The sequence below is a fragment of the Anabas testudineus genome, chromosome 1, assembly GCF_900324465.2.
Source record: "Anabas testudineus chromosome 1, fAnaTes1.2, whole genome shotgun sequence".
Taxonomy (NCBI): domain Eukaryota; kingdom Metazoa; phylum Chordata; class Actinopteri; order Anabantiformes; family Anabantidae; genus Anabas; species Anabas testudineus.
Window position 1 is genome coordinate 14,316,120 of NC_046610.1, and position 18,182 is coordinate 14,334,301.

General features: G+C 40.2%; 2 protein-coding genes across 3 annotated transcripts; both read right to left on the bottom strand.

Moving 5' to 3' along the window:
- Positions 1-2,588: 2,588 nt before the first annotated feature.
- sept3 (septin 3) lies at positions 2,589-14,780 on the bottom strand. 2 transcript variants are annotated; one of them, XM_026359780.1, is made up of 10 exons: positions 14,524-14,780; positions 11,118-11,498; positions 10,879-11,007; positions 7,655-7,736; positions 7,321-7,458; positions 6,569-6,686; positions 5,695-5,790; positions 5,356-5,452; positions 5,175-5,226; positions 2,589-5,034 (listed from the first exon to the last, which is right to left on the bottom strand). In XM_026359780.1, exons 1-10 carry the CDS (start codon positions 14,633-14,635, stop codon positions 4,905-4,907), a joined length of 1,335 nt encoding a protein of 444 aa, XP_026215565.1. In that variant the 5' UTR covers positions 14,636-14,780; the 3' UTR covers positions 2,589-4,904. The 2 variants fall into 2 exon arrangements, with proteins under 2 accessions (XP_026215565.1, XP_026215566.1); XM_026359781.1 differs by lacking the exon at positions 14,524-14,780 and adding an exon at positions 12,674-12,807 and having other exon boundaries at positions 4,905-5,034.
- A 55-nt stretch (positions 14,781-14,835) lies between these two features.
- LOC113161842 (putative uncharacterized protein DDB_G0290521) lies at positions 14,836-16,572 on the bottom strand. The gene is made up of 3 exons (XM_026359657.1): positions 16,475-16,572; positions 14,990-16,358; positions 14,836-14,880 (listed from the first exon to the last, which is right to left on the bottom strand). Exons 2-3 carry the CDS (start codon positions 16,283-16,285, stop codon positions 14,836-14,838), a joined length of 1,341 nt encoding a protein of 446 aa, XP_026215442.1. The 5' UTR covers positions 16,286-16,358; positions 16,475-16,572.
- Between the last annotated feature and the right edge of the window lie 1,610 nt (positions 16,573-18,182).

The window sequence follows — 18,182 nt, forward strand, 5'->3', positions numbered from 1 at the left end:
TTCATGCTGCTTATACAGACAATTTCTGAGAGTTGATAGAAATTAAAATAGTCATTATGGCTGTTAATTCTTTGTAGGATATGGAGTTTTAGCAAATCCTCTCATACTTTACAATGTTTTAAAACATTTTAAAAAGTGTAAAAAAGAATATTTGCTGGTGCTGGATCAAAAACTGAAAGCCAATGCAAAACAAAATGTACAATATGCAAAGGTTAAATGCTTGGTATGCTGTAAAACAGCATAATTTCTTAAATCACATCCAAGCCACAAGAAAAACATATCAACGGACATTAGGCTTTAGGCATCAGATAGCAAACCCTGGGTACCAGCCCAAGCACAAGATGTGAAAGAAACATTGGCTCACTTTGCTAGTATTGTTTTAAGACATACTTCAAAAATTCTTTATTAGTCATTTTCTTAATTTGTTACTTACCAAGTTGACTTAGAGTTACTGTGGGTCATAGAGTACCATAGTTCATTAAAGTGTTTAAATACATGTTTTTGATGCTTGATACTTGAAGTTGTACTGACAGGTATTTCTATTATTTTTCTCCACCACATTTATCTTAATGTCAGGGTAAAAAATACATCGTTCAAAACAGAATCAATAGCATATTATTCATATTACTCTGTAATAAGTGTCTAATAATCTACACAGAGGTATTTGGAAATAAAATGTATAGGACCCAAAATGGAACCTAGTGGCACACCACAAGGCAGATACACTGTTGTGAACATAGCCATAAAAGGTGAAGGAATAATCAATATATTGAATTAATATATTTATTTATGTAATAAAATCACTTGAGCAGTTTATGATAAATATTAAATGTCTTTTTCTGCAACTTACCTTCCCTTTTCTAGGCGGCTTTTTCAACTGAGTTTTCATTACAGATCATAAGCCCGCAAAAACAATCTTCAATGTAAAACCCAACCTACAGTTGAATCAGCTGCAGTACCTTGTTATTCCTTTAGATGAGTTTTAGGTGTCTTGGTGCGCTTTATCACTAGTCTCCTACTTACAGTGCAAAAATACCCAATAATGACAACATGTCTTAACAACAAGTCTTTGCCTTATACTTCATTGAGGCATCTTTAGCGCCAATTACAGCCAAGTCTTTTTGAGTATGATGCTACAAGCTTGGAACACCTATTTTTAGCCAGTTTCTCCCCTTTCTTGTTCTTGCACATAATTTCCACCATCGTTTTTACAGTACATCAGATGTACATTGTACATTTCAGCTAATGATCGCTCCTGTCTTTGTGTTCTGTGTTCTGTTTTGCACTGTCTTCAGATGTCTGTCTGCACTTTCTATTTGTGTTCTTGCACTGTTTGCACTAGGGTGCACAGGATGCACTTTATGTGGCTAGGACAACTTAGCAGTCCTCAGCTCCATGTTCTGTCTTGTTACTGTCTTATGTAGCGCCATGGTTCTGGAGAAACATTGTCTCATTTCACTATGTACTGCTTCAGCTATATGTGATTGGAATGACAATAAAGCTTCTTGACTTGACTTCTTGCAGTACCTCTCAGTTTCCATCAGGTTGACTAGGGAGTGTTGGTGCACATCCATTTTCAGATCTCTCAAGAGATGTTTAATTGGGTTCAAGTCTGGGCTCTGAGTGGGCCACTCAGGGACATTCACAGAGTTGTCTTGTAGCCACTTCTTTATTATCTTGGCCGTGTGCTTAGGCTCGCTGTCCTGTTGAAAGACAAGCCGCCGCCACAGTCTGTAGTCCACAGCACTCTGGAACAGGTTTTCATAAAGGATGTCTCTGTACATTGCTGCATTCTTCTTTCCCTCAATCCTCACAACTCTCCCAGTTCCTGCAGCTGAAAAACATCCCCACAACATGATGCTGCCACCACCATGCTTCACTGTAGGGATGTTATTGGCCAAGTGCTGAGTGGTGCCTGGTTTCATCCAGACAAGATGCTTGACATTCAGGCCAAAGAGTTTAATCTTTGTTTCATCATACCAGAGAATTTAGTTTCTCATGAGCTGAGAGTCCTTCTGGTGCCTTTTGGCAAACTTTTACTGATGAGTGGTTTCCATCTGGCCGCTCTATTATACTGGTCTGACTGGTGAAGTGCTATATAGATGGTTGTTCTTCTGGAACGTTCTCCTCTCTCTACAGAGAAATGCTAGAGCTCTTTCAGAGTGACCATCTAGTTCTTGGTCACATCCCTGACTACATAACAAAATGTGGAAAAAGTTAAGCACTGTGACTACTTTCTGGATCCATTAACTTTTCAATAACCTTTGACTATGTAACCACTCATCATAAATAATACTAATTATGATATAATAAAATCAATACATTTACATAATGTATATCAATTATTGGTGTGACATTCAGGAAAAAGGTAAATGCATTTTACGTCACTGAAATTACAATAAAATAAATGACTATTACTATTAATACTACTGCTAATTCTGTAGTATTATATATTGATTAATTATAATTATTTAACTTTAGCATGAATTACATTCCAAAAAAACTTTTTTCAAAAACCATGGAAATGTGTTTTTATTAAATAAAGAATAAATTACAATTATAAGACATTAATGTATAAATAACTCAAGATAACATAAAATTATACATCAATGTGTCACCGCAACTTTGAGAAAAGTTATCAAATAAATTTACATTGTGAGGTTGTACTGAGTCAAAGGAATGAGTGATATCTGGATAGTGGGCCATCAGTTTAGTTACAGCTGAACTTTATGTCATGGTATAGCAATTTAAATTACACGTCACACATTCAGAACTAGATGATTAGTTGATATAAAGTTGAAATGATCTGTGGAGTGATTGGCTGTAAGTAAACAGGCAACGTGGATACAAGCATGCACACATACTGTAAACACTGTTTTAAATCTCTGGTCGAAAACGTTTGACTGCACTTAAATCACAGACAACTATTATCTTTATGTTGCAGACACCACAGTTCATATCAAAATCACGCAAACCTGTATGCTTGTATAAAATGACAATTCAACTTAAAAAATATCGATAGATGTTTAAATCTGAATTACTTGTTGTTTTGGCATCTTTGTGCTCTACTGCAGACAGTACATGGCAAAACAGTATATGTAGAGTTCCTGAAGATAACAACTTAATAACTGGTGTGAAATAATTACACCCACATAACGAGAGTATAGTACTGGGGTAATATAATAATAATAATTATTATTAAAATTATAATAAACTCGATCTGGACAGAGATATTAGTTATAGATATGGAAAAAGATTACCTATAAATCTCAGCAGTCTGAATGTAACAGAGGCAAAAAAGTGGTCAAAATGTTTTTTTCCTCTTCTATAGTCACTGTGTTTACGCAGCAGAGTGCTGCCATCACGTGGTAAACAGGAGGAACTGAAGTTAAAACACAGAGTATGGGTTTCGAACAAAATACTGACCTCATCTCTGAGTCTAAGCTCTGCTGTGTTCAAAAATACTTTGCATGGCAGAAGATATAAAATAAAAATTATTATAATAATAATTTTTTAGTTCTCTGTTTACCAATGATCTCATACATCAGACTTCCACATACACACAGATTACACAATTATATTTCTTTTGAGTCATAAAATATTCTGTTCATGTACGACTAGTGGGAATTGTAAAGAGAAAAATGCACAAACTACTAAGCCTAAATCTAAAAAAAAAAAAAACCTAATGAAATGTTAGTTATTTTTAAAGACTTATTTACATTTCATACACTAAATGTATTTTTTACTCCTGTGAAGTAAAGCGCGGATACTAAATGAAATTTTTATGGCAATATTGACCCTTGTATTCATTTATTTAGGAACTTACACACAGGAGACTTTTAGATAAACATTAAAATTGCATGTTGTCCATTTAGATATCAATATATCACAATGTCAGTTTGAATCCAGAGAAAAATGAGTTAATGATTATCAATACTTTCTCTAAAAACCACTGTAGGAACATAGTAAATGAGCAAAGCACAAAATTGGGCAAAATGTCTTTCCTCTGTACCTAACGCTGTGGAGCAGAGAATACTAAGCTGTATTGTTCCAAATTGTTCAGTGTGTTTTTGCAGCTGTGAAGCTGTCGTGTGCTCTGTGGACCTGTTAATTACACACACACACACACACTGCCACCCACAGAATTGCATTTCATATGTGATTGATGCTGCAGATGTCTCTAATCTAGTAGTATGAAGGTCTGCACACACAACGCATTTTAAAATGAAAACTCAAACTTAAACAGGGCAAGGACGCATTAGAGAAATTAGAGAGGAGAGGAGAGCAGACAGCACAGCTTGTAATGTTTGTTAAGCCTTCCTGACAGTAAAGCTACAGGGATCCTTTCTTCAAATGAACAGTTAATGCTTAAAACCTTAAAAAAAAGCAATATGTACAGACTCAGCTGCAGACTCAGAGCTAGCTCATGTATCACTACTACACAGGAATTAATGTGTTAATATTTAAAGCAAAGCATTTAACTGCCAGAATTCAAGCGTGATTTTCTACACTACACTAAAAATTAGCCTCTTATTCACAAAATAATGTGGCACTTTCTAAAATCATACTACCTGGATGATGACAAATGACAAGGCATTGGCAGTAGATGAGATTAATTTTGTAATGGCACTAAGTCTCTGGGTGGCACTGTCCTTTCATCCAAATAATGAAGGTACGGCTGTGAAAAACGGCTAAGGTTTTGATATGTGTATGTGCCAGGATGATGTAGGGGAGGATGTGGATAAACTGATAGGTGGAATCAGAAAAGATGACATGAGTAAATTACACCAACTTTTACAGAGATATTTTCCAAGCATGCAACGATGCCTTGGTGCCAATGACTATAATAACCAGTAGTTTCATCTATCATGGTCATTGCACTGTTTTACTCTCAGTCTGACTGACTACAGGTTGCTCTCTTGGGTGTCACTGGAAGATATGGGGTGCAGACCTCCGTTCTCGTTCAGTCTCTTGGCGCGGTAAGTTTCATACTGAATGTTATGAGTGACCTCCTTCAAATCCTGGAGGTGAGACCTAAGGAAGGTGGATACCAAAACACAGAGAGGGCATGTTACAAGTTCTGTATTTATCTATGTGTAGTTTGAGTCTACCGTGATTCCCCTTGTCTTCTAACTGCCTCTTGATTTGACTGTGGGTTAAAAACAGTATTTTACCTGATCAGGAAATCTCGCAGTTGAGCAAACTCACAATGGTGGGGATTTTCAACTGCAACAAAAAAATAGTAAACAGAATTAAGAAGAAGTTCTAATTGTCCAATTGTCTTTAATCCATGAATATTATTTCTGGCACAAGGACTGTAAATATTATGTATTGAGAGAAGGGAGAATCACCCACCTTCCACGATACCCCATGCTGTCTTCCTTCCCAGTACTCGTTTACCATTCACCTGATATTCTTTGTCGCTGCCCACTACAGCAAAGGGCATCGCCTCCTACGGACAAAAACATGTCAACACAGACCACCGTGCCAGCGAGAGCCACACAAGTTTTATGAGATGAAACAAATACAGGACATGGCCCAGTGCCCTGACATTCTGCTTGGTGGAGGCAGAGCACATGACTGAGAGAGAGTGGCTCAAGCTGACTGGACGGCAGCAGTGTGAGAGACTGATTCTCATGTAGGAGGAGCAAAATCAGGACAAATGCTTGTGAACGAAAGAACAGAGCTACTTACTCTGATTTTGTCATTGTCGCTCTTGTCCTCCATGTCCTCATCAAACTCTTTCTGAGGGTAAAACTCGATCCCGCTCATCTCCAGCTCCTTCCTTACCTGCAGCACAATACAAAGGCGTGAAAACAAGCATTTATGTGACACAGCATCATCGTCATCTGTGTTTTTTAATCACATGCCCATACCCTTCACTTTGGAGAGGATTTGGAGTCTATAGCCACAGTGATTGTGGATTTTTGAGGTGGACACCAATATTGATATTTGAGATTTATTTAAGCTGAGCCAATATTGGGCGATCTTTTTTACATGTACACGTAAGATTAACAGACAGCCTCCTGTGTTGAGCCTGCAGTTTATTTTATTTCACTGGCCAATAGGAGGCAGAGAGAACAAGCTGTAAACACAACCCTGCCAGATTATCACCTTATTAAATTGGTGACCTTGTCAGCAAACTGCAGCCTGGATGCAACAGAGCCATATTTACTAGAGTTATGTTGTGACAAATGTAACTTCAATATTCACTCTACTTAAATATATATTACTTATAATCTTCACCAACTCCTTTTTTATTTTTCTGACACTGATTCACTGATGTGAGCTGTGAGACAGTACTCTAAAACACATGGATGAAACTGCAGAGTAGGGTGATAATTGTAAGCATCCTTGTTCACATTATGTGTTCTCATTTGATCCACTGGCAATATAAAAATATCAATTAGAACAGCTCTAAAGAACCAAATATTAATAAATAAATGAGTCAAAGTCACTGCTCTCTAACAGCAATTTAGTTTAAATATCGACAGTCATGTAAACAGACAGTGATACTAATGTATCTGCAATAAGCCCATTTGTTGTCCAGCTTTAGTGAGGATCTTACCCGCTGTTTGAACTCCTGTCTCTCCTCAATGGTCATCGTGTCTGCTTTGGCTATGACAGGAATAATGTTGACTGAGTGACTCAAGCGCCTCATGAACTCGATGTCTAACTGCCGAAGCCTGAGAGAGAAAGAACGGAGAGGACAAAGGAGGACGGGGACATGAGGCTGAGGGTAGGTTAGAGGCTGTGACTCTCCCACAAGGCTCATATGCCACAGGGAAAAGTCAATGAGGTTAATTAATATCAGAGGGAGGAACAGGGACTTTTATTTGTCATGTTTCATATGTCTCATTTCCTTATCCTGGTCGTGTAGCAATTACAAAAGATTTACAGTGTGAATGCTTTTGAAAAGTGGGTTTATCATTGAACAAAGGTTGCACCCAGTTCTTGTTTTCTGCACACAAAACACCCTGTCGGTCTCAATTACCCTGCCTAAGAAGGATGAGAAACGTTGGCTGTAATACACAAAAGACTGTATCCGTTTATCCATTAAAGAGCAATTTCACAGTTGTCAGTTGAAGCTAATTGTGAGGGTTTCAAAGGACAGAGCGAGGCGCTGTCTGCAATATAAAGTAGCACACTTGATGTGGGGCTTTGTTGATGTGAAATGAAGTGTTTTTGGATAAAGGGACATGAACGATGTGTGTGTATACACAGTATGAACGCTGGTCTGCTGTAATATCAGCTGCCCAAACAGCTCAGTCAGTTTCACTGACTTTAAAAAAAATCTCTAGTTACTCTGGAGTAACTCACGAGTGTCCAGTTGGGGAGATGAAGTAGAGACAGCAGTGGACCCTGGTGTCAGGGATGCGCTTCTTTCTGGCAATGTTCACCTCCTCCTTTAGGAACTTCTCATATTGCTCGTTGATGTACTTTGAAATGGGCTCCCAGCTGCACATGAAACCGATGACACAAAGAGAAGAAGAAGCTTCAGTGTAGTTTGGCACAACTAAACGCTTTGAAGCACTCCTCGGCTAAAAATATAGTTTTTACAAAGTGACAAAGAGTAAAAACAGCTCGTGGTAAAGTGAGGCAGTAATCATGACATTTATGAGGCTTTAATGATCCAGGAGACTGGAAAACCCACCAGTTGTCGTTATTGATTTGGTCTCCAAACCCTGGAGTGTCCACAACTGTCAGCTTCATCTTCACACCACCCTCCTCAATGACTGTAAAAAACAAAATGAATCACAATTGAAATATTAGCTTATAAAGAAGAAGAAGAAACGCCTTTATTTGTCATTTGTCACATTTTACATGTTACAGATGAAATTGGTCCTCTGCATTTAACCCATCCCCCTGGGGGGAGCAGTGGGCAGCTACATACAGCGCCCGGGGAGTATAAAATGTATGCAGATGATGGACATTAGTGCATTTGAGATCTAATTGTCATTCAATGTTTGGATGAATCAGATAAGCAACATTCAAGATAGAAACAAGTGTAAATGATCCCATATCTACATGTGAAGCCACACTTTGGCTAAGTCTCTCCGGTAGTGTCTTTTGCTAACAAGGCCATAATAATGTCAGGTCGCTATCAACCGCAGGCAATGTGTGTGTATCTGCATGTTAACTGCAGCAAGCAAACACGCAGCCCCAGTCCAAGGGTTTGACATATCACCACTGTTCCCCTGGTGCTTGTAAATCACAAATGTATGTAAGTGCAAATTCACTTCATCAGTCTCAGATGCCAGGATGAGCACAGTGCAGTGCAGCATACTAGATACCTAAAGGTCTCCGAGTGATTTCATAAATAGTCTCTGTCACAGTGACTGATTTGAAGCTAACACAGGGGAGGGGCATCTCTGTAGGACAGACATTTTTAAATGTGACACACAGTGGCTTTAAATAGGAGTCTGCTCTGAATACCAGATTATTTAGGACTCTTTTGAAGCCAAAATCATGGCTGTCTGGAGATATGGAACCAAATGTTAAGGCCAGACAAACCAAGAGAGCCTAAATCTATAGATCATTTTCTCATCTCTTTGTGAAACTTGTCCCTAGACAGTCTGGGCAAGTTAACGTCTGCAGTCTGAGATTTTGCAAGATGATGGAGGTGTGAAACAGAGTGTGGCACAGAAATATTATTCATGGAAATCCTCAGTGCTCGTGTGGGTCTGTGACTGAATAGTGAAAATGAGTTTTTGTCATAGAGGACATGTAGGAAGAGGGTCAAGCTGGACATCTGGACATCAATGTTGATAATCTCAGTTTTCCTCATTGGAAAACCTCATTTCTGCATGTTTAAATGTTTATGTGATCTAGAAATGTATACAGACAAAGATCAGAAACTCCCAATAAGATGGTCAACTCCTTTCCCCTTGTCTGACCTGGTTTTGATTGCTAACCTGAGTTGGACTCTCTCCTGTTCCCCTCTTTGGACTGCTTGTCTGTTTCTGCTTTGAATTCTGACTTTTGAATTCTCACCAGGGACCAGCTGTCCCTGCTGGGTACTTGGATTATTTAACTAATTTAGCTAACTAACTTGAACTCTATAAATGTGTATAATTGTATGAATGTGATCAGGACTTTGCTTTAGACATCCTGGCAGCTTTAAAGCAAACTGGTGCCTGGATACCTTCCAAAGTTATTGCCAGTTATCTGGCCACTGAATTTCAGTCTTCTACAGTGGCAAAAAAGTATGTGAACCTTTTGGAATCTTATTGTTTTCTGCATTAATTTGTCAGAAAATGTGATCTTATCTTTATATAAGTTGAGAGTATTAACAAATATAATGTGCCTAAAATAATTAAATTAGGTTTTCCATTTCTTTACTGGAACAACCATAAAAACCTCACAGTGCTAGAGGAAAAAGTATGTGAAGCCTTGAAATAATAACCTTGAAAATACTAAATGGAGTCAGGTGTTAGAAATACATTTTCTAACACCTGGTGAGGGTTTGGACTAGAGCTACTTTGACTTATAAAAACCACTCAAGCGTTTTGAGTTTGCTTCACACAAGAATATGCTTATGTGAGCCATGCCTCACCAGAAAGAGCTTTCAGAGTAATTTACAATCAATAATTGTTGATTTACATTAAGCTAGAAAAGGTTACTAAGAAACCTCACCAGTCTACAGTTAGGCAAACAATCTACAAATGGAGACACTTTGGGACTGTGGCTAGTTTACCAACAAGTGTTAGTGTGACCCCAAGAGCACAACGTACACTCATCAATGAGGTAAAGAAACAACCCAGAGTGGCAAAGATCCAAAAGGCATCATGTGAACTGGCTAACATCTGTGTTCATGAGTCTACAGTAGGTAAAGCACTGAACTAGCAGAGTGTCTATAGCAGGACACTACAAAGGAAGCTGCTGCTTATTAAAAAGAACATTGCTGATTGCCTGAAGTTTGCCAAAGAGCACATCGACACTGCACAGCACTAGTGACAAAATGCTTTATGGACTGATGAAAGTATACACAACTACTGTATTTGGAAAGAACCCACAGCACTACATGCGGCATAAAACGGTCACTACATATCATCATGAAAACATCATCCCAATCATAAAGTATGGTGGAGGAAACATCATGATTTGGGCCTGCTTTGGTGCATCAAGGTCTGTCCAGCTTGCAGTGATTGGGGGAGAAGATGAATTCCCATGTGTATCAAAAAATTCTTCAGGATAATGTGAGAATGTCTGTACTTCAGCTGAAACTTGTTGGGTGAAGTTGAGAGATACTACAGGACAATGACCCAAAACACACAACAGAGTGGCTTCAGAAAAACAAAATCCACCTTTTCGAGTGGTCAAGTTTGAGCCCAGACCTCAACCTAATAGAGATGCAATAGAACAACTTGAAGAGAGCCACACACATCAGACATACAAAGAATATGACAGAGGTAAAGCAGTCAACCAGTAATTAATTCCTAGGGTTCACATACTTTTTCCACTGTGAGGTTTTTATGGTTGTTCTCAATAAACACATGAAAATGTATCCTCCTTTCGGGATATCCATTATTATTTCAGAGAAAGATAACCAGTGTGTAATAATATATTCTCATCAAATGTTTTCAGAAAATCCATCCTATACGCTTTTGAGACTGGACCACGAGTTATGTTAGTGGAGAGACTGTCACAGTGAACAAATGATCAAATGGCACCAAATGATAAAGCACCTGCAGGAGTGGCAGGTCCTGGCATTTGTAGCTGAGCTTGAAATAAATAGCAAGATTTCCAGAGCTACCAGGGTTCACTGATCTATTAAAAGTAGGCTGCTCAGGACTTTAAAAAACATGATTAAATTAAATGCTGCTATAAAAGTCGGGCTCTAAAGGAAGAGCAGGAGCTCTGTCTTTCTGTACTCACCGTGAGACACCGATTTGATCTCCACAGTTTTGGGGATCTTCTCGTCGCGGGACCATCCTGTGCTCCTCCTGCTCACCTGGGACTTGAATAAGGTGTTGATGAGAGTTGACTTTCCCAAACCGCTGTGACCTAAGATGAGAAGGAAACAAGTGTGAGAAAAGAGACAGAAAGTGGCAAGAAAGAACTGAGACTTCTCACCAGGACCAAAAACCCAGAGGTCAGATCCCACTGTGACTTACCCGCCACCATGATATTGAAGTCAAAGCCTGTCTTCATGGTCTTCTTCCTCATCTGCTCAATGATAGTGTCAATACCGATGTAACCCAGGAGAGTGGACCCCCCGCTGGAGCTGTGGGAGCTGCCGTGACCATGACCTCCGCTGTGCACTGCAGCATGTCCCCCACCATGACCCACACTGTGACCGCCTCCGTGGCCCAGACTGTGACTCCCAATGGGAACTGGAATCCCGCTTGGAGGAGGAGCACAGACACCACCTCCTCCTCCGATGCCCAGGCCTTGAGGCGGGAAAGAGCTGGAGGGGGAAGGAGCCCCTACATTCGGGGGCTTGGCAGGAACAGCTGGTTTAGGTCTCACTTCTGGGGGAACTACGTCGGACATGTCTGCACGGGCGATAGAGAGGAAGATAAAAATACTAATTTGCAGTGTGTTGCATTAAGACCATTACAAATTTAGGTGCTTTGGCTAATTCTTAGAAGGTTACCAACATGTTTTTTAAAAGTTACAGCAATCCCTAGTGCACAGTTGAGTAGAGACGTGTTATTTCCAGTCAGATGTTCATGATTAGTTATTGTGTCTGTACAACGTCCAGTTGGAAATCTCTCTCAGTGATGTATAATAAATACCTGTGTCGGCATGGCCCTGACACAGGTAATGAAAACATTTGTTTGTATGAACCAGTGAAGCAGACGGTGCAGACAGATGGTAACAGTAACAGACACGGGGCTGAGCCAACATGCTGATAACCCCGGTGCTCTGGGGAGCACACATGGAGCGGCCTGCTGCCATAAGTTGGTGCAGCCGCAGTCGTAGATACAGATCATACAGGTCACCGAGCCAGTGGCTGTCACTTTGATTCACAACACTCAGCGGTCATGCAGCTCTACTGTCCCTGCTGCCCAGCCTCTCGCCCCCTCGCTGCCTTGACACCAGGGACGAGGCCAGAGGGGAGGAGATCTGATGGGCCACGCTGGTGTCTCCCAGTCAGAGTCAGAGGGTGTTCAGGTGCTGTTTGTTGGTATTGTAACTGACTGATGAGTGAGTCAATCAAACAACAAGGAGCACCAAAAGGAAGAAAACACACTGAACACCTACAGTAACTGTGAAAACGATCAGAGTGATGAAATGATGGCTGCTTGCTGCCCTATTTTACACATCTACTGTACTGTACAGCTCCATCAGCTTCTTTAAACCCTTCCCATCCTCTCGGCTCCTGCTTTCTTCCTTCATAACGCTCCGATCAACACATTACCAGAATCATTTCAGCATATTTCATTTTGGCTGAATCCTGCAGGCAAATCACGCCTGATTGAAGACTGAGACATGCGATAGCTGCTGATGCTCTGGTGACATAAAGCTGCAAGCTGCCCCCCCCCCACCCCTCCCACGATAAACCATGCTTTTAAGAATCGGGCTCAGAAAAGCTTTGATCTGTTTTAATGCAACACACGAGGTTAGCTCCATCCCTGCCTGTCGACCCCATTGTCTCTAGCTGCAGCTCCGTGTTAGCCGCTAGCTAACCCCCCCCCCCCCCCTCACCACGACCCGTTCGACTGACCTGCGGATCTGCTGGAGGAGAGGACGACACCGGCTTCACCGTCGCTCAGGGTCGATGAACAAACGATATTTATCCAACTCGGGGACAATAATAATAAGAGAAGCGGTCATGTGATGAGTCTGGGTACCTCTGCTCTGGCCGGGAGCCCCCCCCCTTCTCCGTTACCATAGCGACTGGAGGAGAGGGCGTGGGGAGATACAGGGCGCATGCTCAGTATCGCAAAGGAATCACATTTTTTGGAGCAGTGTCGATAATATAGACTATTTATAGAAAGATGTCACAAATAGGTAAAATTAAAAAGAAATTGATTTTTTTTTTAATGTTCCCAAAACCTTTTCAAAGTTCTCCTCTACTAGTACAGATATGTTTCAGTTGAGCAGTGGTAGAAGAACTACTCACACCCCCCACCACAATGTAAAACTAATAATTTACTTGTTAAAGTCCTGCATTTGTCAGATAAGATTCCTAAGATGTTTTATGCAGGTTAAGAACTATCAGAGAGGAAGTGCTAACATGCTTCTGCATTCAATATCCTACTTAAATAAAAGTAAATTAGTATTATTGGTTAAATATATTTAACTGAAAATGATTAACAAAACTCTCCACACAAGAATTGCTTCTCAGACTCATTTGCAGTATCCTTCATTGTTAACACAAATACATCATTGATTATGGAGCATTTTACACCATCACTCTGTAAAGTATTCATTCATAATGTCATGGAGATAATTTTAATTCATTTACAAAACAAAACGTTTTCATTATAGTTTATTTTGCATTGATTTATAGGGAGAAAACGCATTTGTTTAATTTTTCATTATTATCATTGAAATTTAAAAATAAATATACAAAGCAGTATAACAGGGGTCTGAATACTTTCTGACTTTCTTCTTCCTGGACATGAAGTTTCTTACCCAGAGACCTTGAAGCTGGGCCCCTTCAAAGGAAATCATTGGGTAGGAAAGAAAGAAAAACAAAGTTCTGCTTGGCTTTTTCTTAGATCTGGTCTTTTTGTTGTGAAATATTTGACATTTATTTTACAAAGTTGAGCCTGAACATTTGCTACTGTTTAAAATCTGGAAGTGGCTACACATAGCAGGATAGAAAAGTATTTGGAATCACTTAAGTAAAGTACCGGTAATCTCAGTACTAGAGTAAATGTAAATGTTGTAACTGTCACAGTGGAGTTAATCTTGATTACGTTCCACCACCTAGTTACCAGTGAAAACACTGAAAATCTTTTTTTACTGCATTTTGGAAAAGTCCCAACTTTTCTGGAAACAGGGTTTGTGTACGTTTCTTAAAGGCTTCGTAATATGTCTGTGAACCTCAAGAGGAAGACTCTTTGTTCATACTGTGTTGACTGTGGTTGAGGTATTTTACATCTGTGATGTAACCTGCAGGATTTAATTACACACTATTACAGAGTGCAGAATCCTTTTTAAAGCACTAAGAGGAGATTGTTCCTGTGTGACAGTACACAGTCACACTTTATCTCTGAGTTGCTCTCCTTTCGCTCATCCTTTGTCTTCCTTTCTGCATGTTGTCGTTGTGTTTCTTTGTCTCTATGAAAGCTGTTTTGGCATGTTTTCTTGTACTAGTCACTCGCACACTTTGATAAAGTCTGCTAACCAGGCTGCCACCTCTCTCCAGCACGCCTGTTACTCTACTGATAAGCAGCGGCATCTTAAATCCCACTGCCGTCCTCTTTGACCACCCCCTCGCCCCTTTAGATAAAAAATGTTTTCAGTACACGAACAAATCAAAAGGCAAGCAAATCATGTCGTGTGTGCTTTGATGTATTTGTTGAGTTCAAGTCCTCGAAGTGGTTTGGATGTCTCTGTACTCACCCACATACACTGAACCAGGGTAATACATGGCGACATAGGGGTCCTCTGGTTCCTCCATGCTAAATGCTCTGTCCGCTGAAGAGTCGTGTGGGTGAAGTGAAACCATTGTCATTGTCTCCTCTGGTCTCTGGTACACTCTGTGCTGCGGCGGGGATGGCAGAACCCCCTTTGTACTGATGCCAGAAATGTTTGTACTGAATGGGCGGTGAGCCACAGACAGTGGCCAGTTTTTCTCTGAGGGATGTTCTGGACTTACATGAGGGTCAGGTGGTGCAGAAATACCCCTTTCATTCAGTCCCGTGTCACTGAGAGTCACTCCTTCGTGGGTTTTATTTTGCCCAGGAAATATCTCATGATCTGAAGGACGTTTGTGTGTTTTCGTGTCAGGTGTTGGAGAGCTTCCAGTTTGTGAGGTGGTGCAATCTAGAGAGGCAGGTCGGGAGGCCTCCTGTGTCCGAGGCGTTACCAGACATGTCTTTAGTCGATTTAATCTGTGTGAACACTGAGAGGCCTCCACTTTCTGATCGATGAGTCTCGACTTGCAGCTGTAATCCTCTGAAACACACTTAAACTGATTCACTGAGCTCTGCACGTCCGTCTGGGCAGTTCGAATCTGGGCCTTCAACCAGTCTCTGAGTTTCTGACGGGACTGGATGTTTTGAGCCGTAGACAGATCAGATTGTCCTGTAACTGTCTGTGAATAGTTTTCTTCCTGAGGTCTTCTGAAAGTAGAGCATGGTGAAACTGCTGTATCTACTTTCTTTTCATTGTGCAGATCAAATAGTCTCCTCTTGGTCTCGATGTTGGGTGAAACTGTTGACTGACTCAAGAGAGGCTGTGCCGACAATGATGTTTTAGGAGTGACTGGTAAAGCTGCACTTCTCTCCCAATTCGCATGCTGGTAGGATTGATGACTGAAGGCACAACTTGTAGTTTGGGAGTAAAGCCTACTTTGAAGGTAGTCTGTACATTTACTGGGACGTTTCAGGTTCGATTGCGTGGCAAATCCATCAAACACGGGCTGAGATTCTCTGTGAACAACATTAACAGACTTAATCCCTTCAGACTCTGAAAGACTTTTTTGTTTACCTGTCACTACACTTGGCTGAAGTTCCAGTGGCTGTTTGATGTGTGATTTTGGTTTAGGGATTGCAGTAAAGTCTAAATTCCTCGGTGTGAGCTTTTGTTTGTCTTTTGAAATATTGTCTTTTTTACTTTTGCCTTCCAAAAAGCGGGGATTCTCAGAGGAGGCCGCTTGTCTCTGGGACTTGGATTGAGCCTGATTTTGAGACTCTTTGCTTGTCATGGGACACGATCTTCTCAATGCAGGATGAGTAAAGTCCAGTAAAGCTTCTTGGTCAAGAATATCCTGCCTTATATTATTCGATAAACTTTGAGTATTTGAGATGGTAATTGATCTAGCAAGTCTTTCTTTAGCAACAGGAGAAGGCTGCTTGCCTCCTTGGCTCTCTGAACTCATCCCTTGGCACAGGAGTGTTGGAGATGGACTCAGCCTCGGTGTTGGGACGGTTAGAGTTGGAGACACGCTTGGCTTTGGCTGAGGCCGGTGCAGCAATGGAGACAGATCAGTCAGCTGTGAGGCAGGGGGAGAATCACTTGGCTTCGCTGGCACAGGGGAGGGAGTGGGAGAGGAATTTGGAGCAGGAAAAATGGAGATGCTGGGCTTTGCAGAGAGAGCTGGAGAGCAGAGTGTTTTGGGTTTGGTCCGTGGGAGGGTTGAAGCTCTTTCACCATGGTTCATCTGTGAATGTTGATGTGATTTACTCCAGAAGGACTGACTGGATGTGTAAGAGGAATCAATTGGAGTAAAAGATCTAGAAGGCAAGAGTGAAAAAAAATTTAATCACCACAATGAATTCAGCACAAATTGTATATGTAATAGTTCTTAAACGTACGTCTGAGCAAGAATCTGAGCTACAGCTCAATTCACCTGTCAGCCGTTGTCTGTTTAGTGTCGTGTTTCTCATAGATGAGTCCTTTCTCATCAAATGATGGGATCTGAATCACTTTCTTTTTAATGACAGGAGAAGAGAGCGAAAGAGGAGGAAACAAACAGACTGGTGCACGTTCTGTGGTTTGTCTGGAGGATACAGATACTTGAGGGATCAAAGGTGCCAGTCGGTCAAAAACGCTCATTCTGCTTTAGAAAGACAAATTAAATGAATGAGCTGCATTAAAACTAAATTACATCCACAGTAGAGTCAAGAGAGGTAAGAATTGTTTGTAAAATGGCACATTTGAGTCTTATATCCTATTTAATATTTCCATATTGTTAATACTAATGCAATACAATGAGAAGACAGCAGTTTATTGCTTATTTGTTTAGTGTTGTAGCTGTTTGAAGTGGATTTACATTAATTTAAGATTCAAATCGGCAAAGTAACTACAAATTAGCATGAATGCGTCAAATCTCTAGGAGGCTGCATTAAAAAAACAATTCAAAAGAAAAAAACAAGTGTTTAAATTAGGAAAGAAGACACAAACCTGCTGTTTGGTGCTCTGTCTGCCTTGTTGACACACTGAGTGAGTAAATAAGTCCCAGTGTGAGAGACGGGGAACAGAGCAGTAGGAAGTAGTGGGCACAGAAGTGCCATTCTCCCCATTCCTCGACACTGAGGCTTCACTGTTTCCCTCCCACTGTGGTTTCACTTGGTTCATGGGACGTTACCGGTGAAGACGAGAGGTGGAAGAATTACTTGAAATACTACAAGACCAATACCACAATACAGAAATACCAGATTATAAGTCAACGTCCTGCATTTAAATGTTTATATAAGTAAAAGTAGAGAAGTAATACTTGAAGTATCAAAGATAGTTGGTTTATTATTTCTGACATAATTTATTTTTCAGTACTGATGCTGATGATGTGTGTGAGCAGCTTTTACTATTGTAGCTGAGCTGCACTAAGTACTTTACATAGTATGAAACAGTAGTAAAAACAGTACTCTGGTAGAGAAATGTGAAGTTTGTTTTATAATGTTTTTGTGAAATATTGTCTCATTTGACCTTTTTGGGCCTCAAACAGTAATTTATATGTTCTCTAAACACGTCTTTGGTGGAACGAAGACATCATAAGGCACTTCAACCAACCACTGCTTTTCCGTACTGGGCTTTTTTTAAATAGTTTTTTTATAAACCTATTAATTAGTAACTAGCAATTAGAGCTGTTAGATAAATATTAAAAGTAAAGTCATAAGTTTAAAGTAATACAGTGTTTGTACTTATATTTTACTCCAGAGATGCAGATACTGTCATTTAACTTGATATTATTAACTCCAGTCCTGTGATGGACAGTCGACCTGTGCAGTGTGTACCCTGCCTCTCGCCCAGTGACTGCAGCTGCAGCACCCCGTTAGGATAATGGATGGATTATTACCTTCACGATAACATACAGAGTAAATACAGATGTGTGAGGATTAAACAGTTTTATTTGAACAAAAGAAGTATATGATCATCAAAAGAGCGTTGTTAGACACCCACAGATTTCTCACCATGCTGTCAAGTAAAAACAATGAAAACAAAAAATATTCACTTTGAGCAATAACAAATATTGTTTTTCTGTAATCTTGGTCCAACTAGGATAATCTTGGCACCTTGAATAAATCAGTTGCAATTATTCAGTACATATTACTATAATA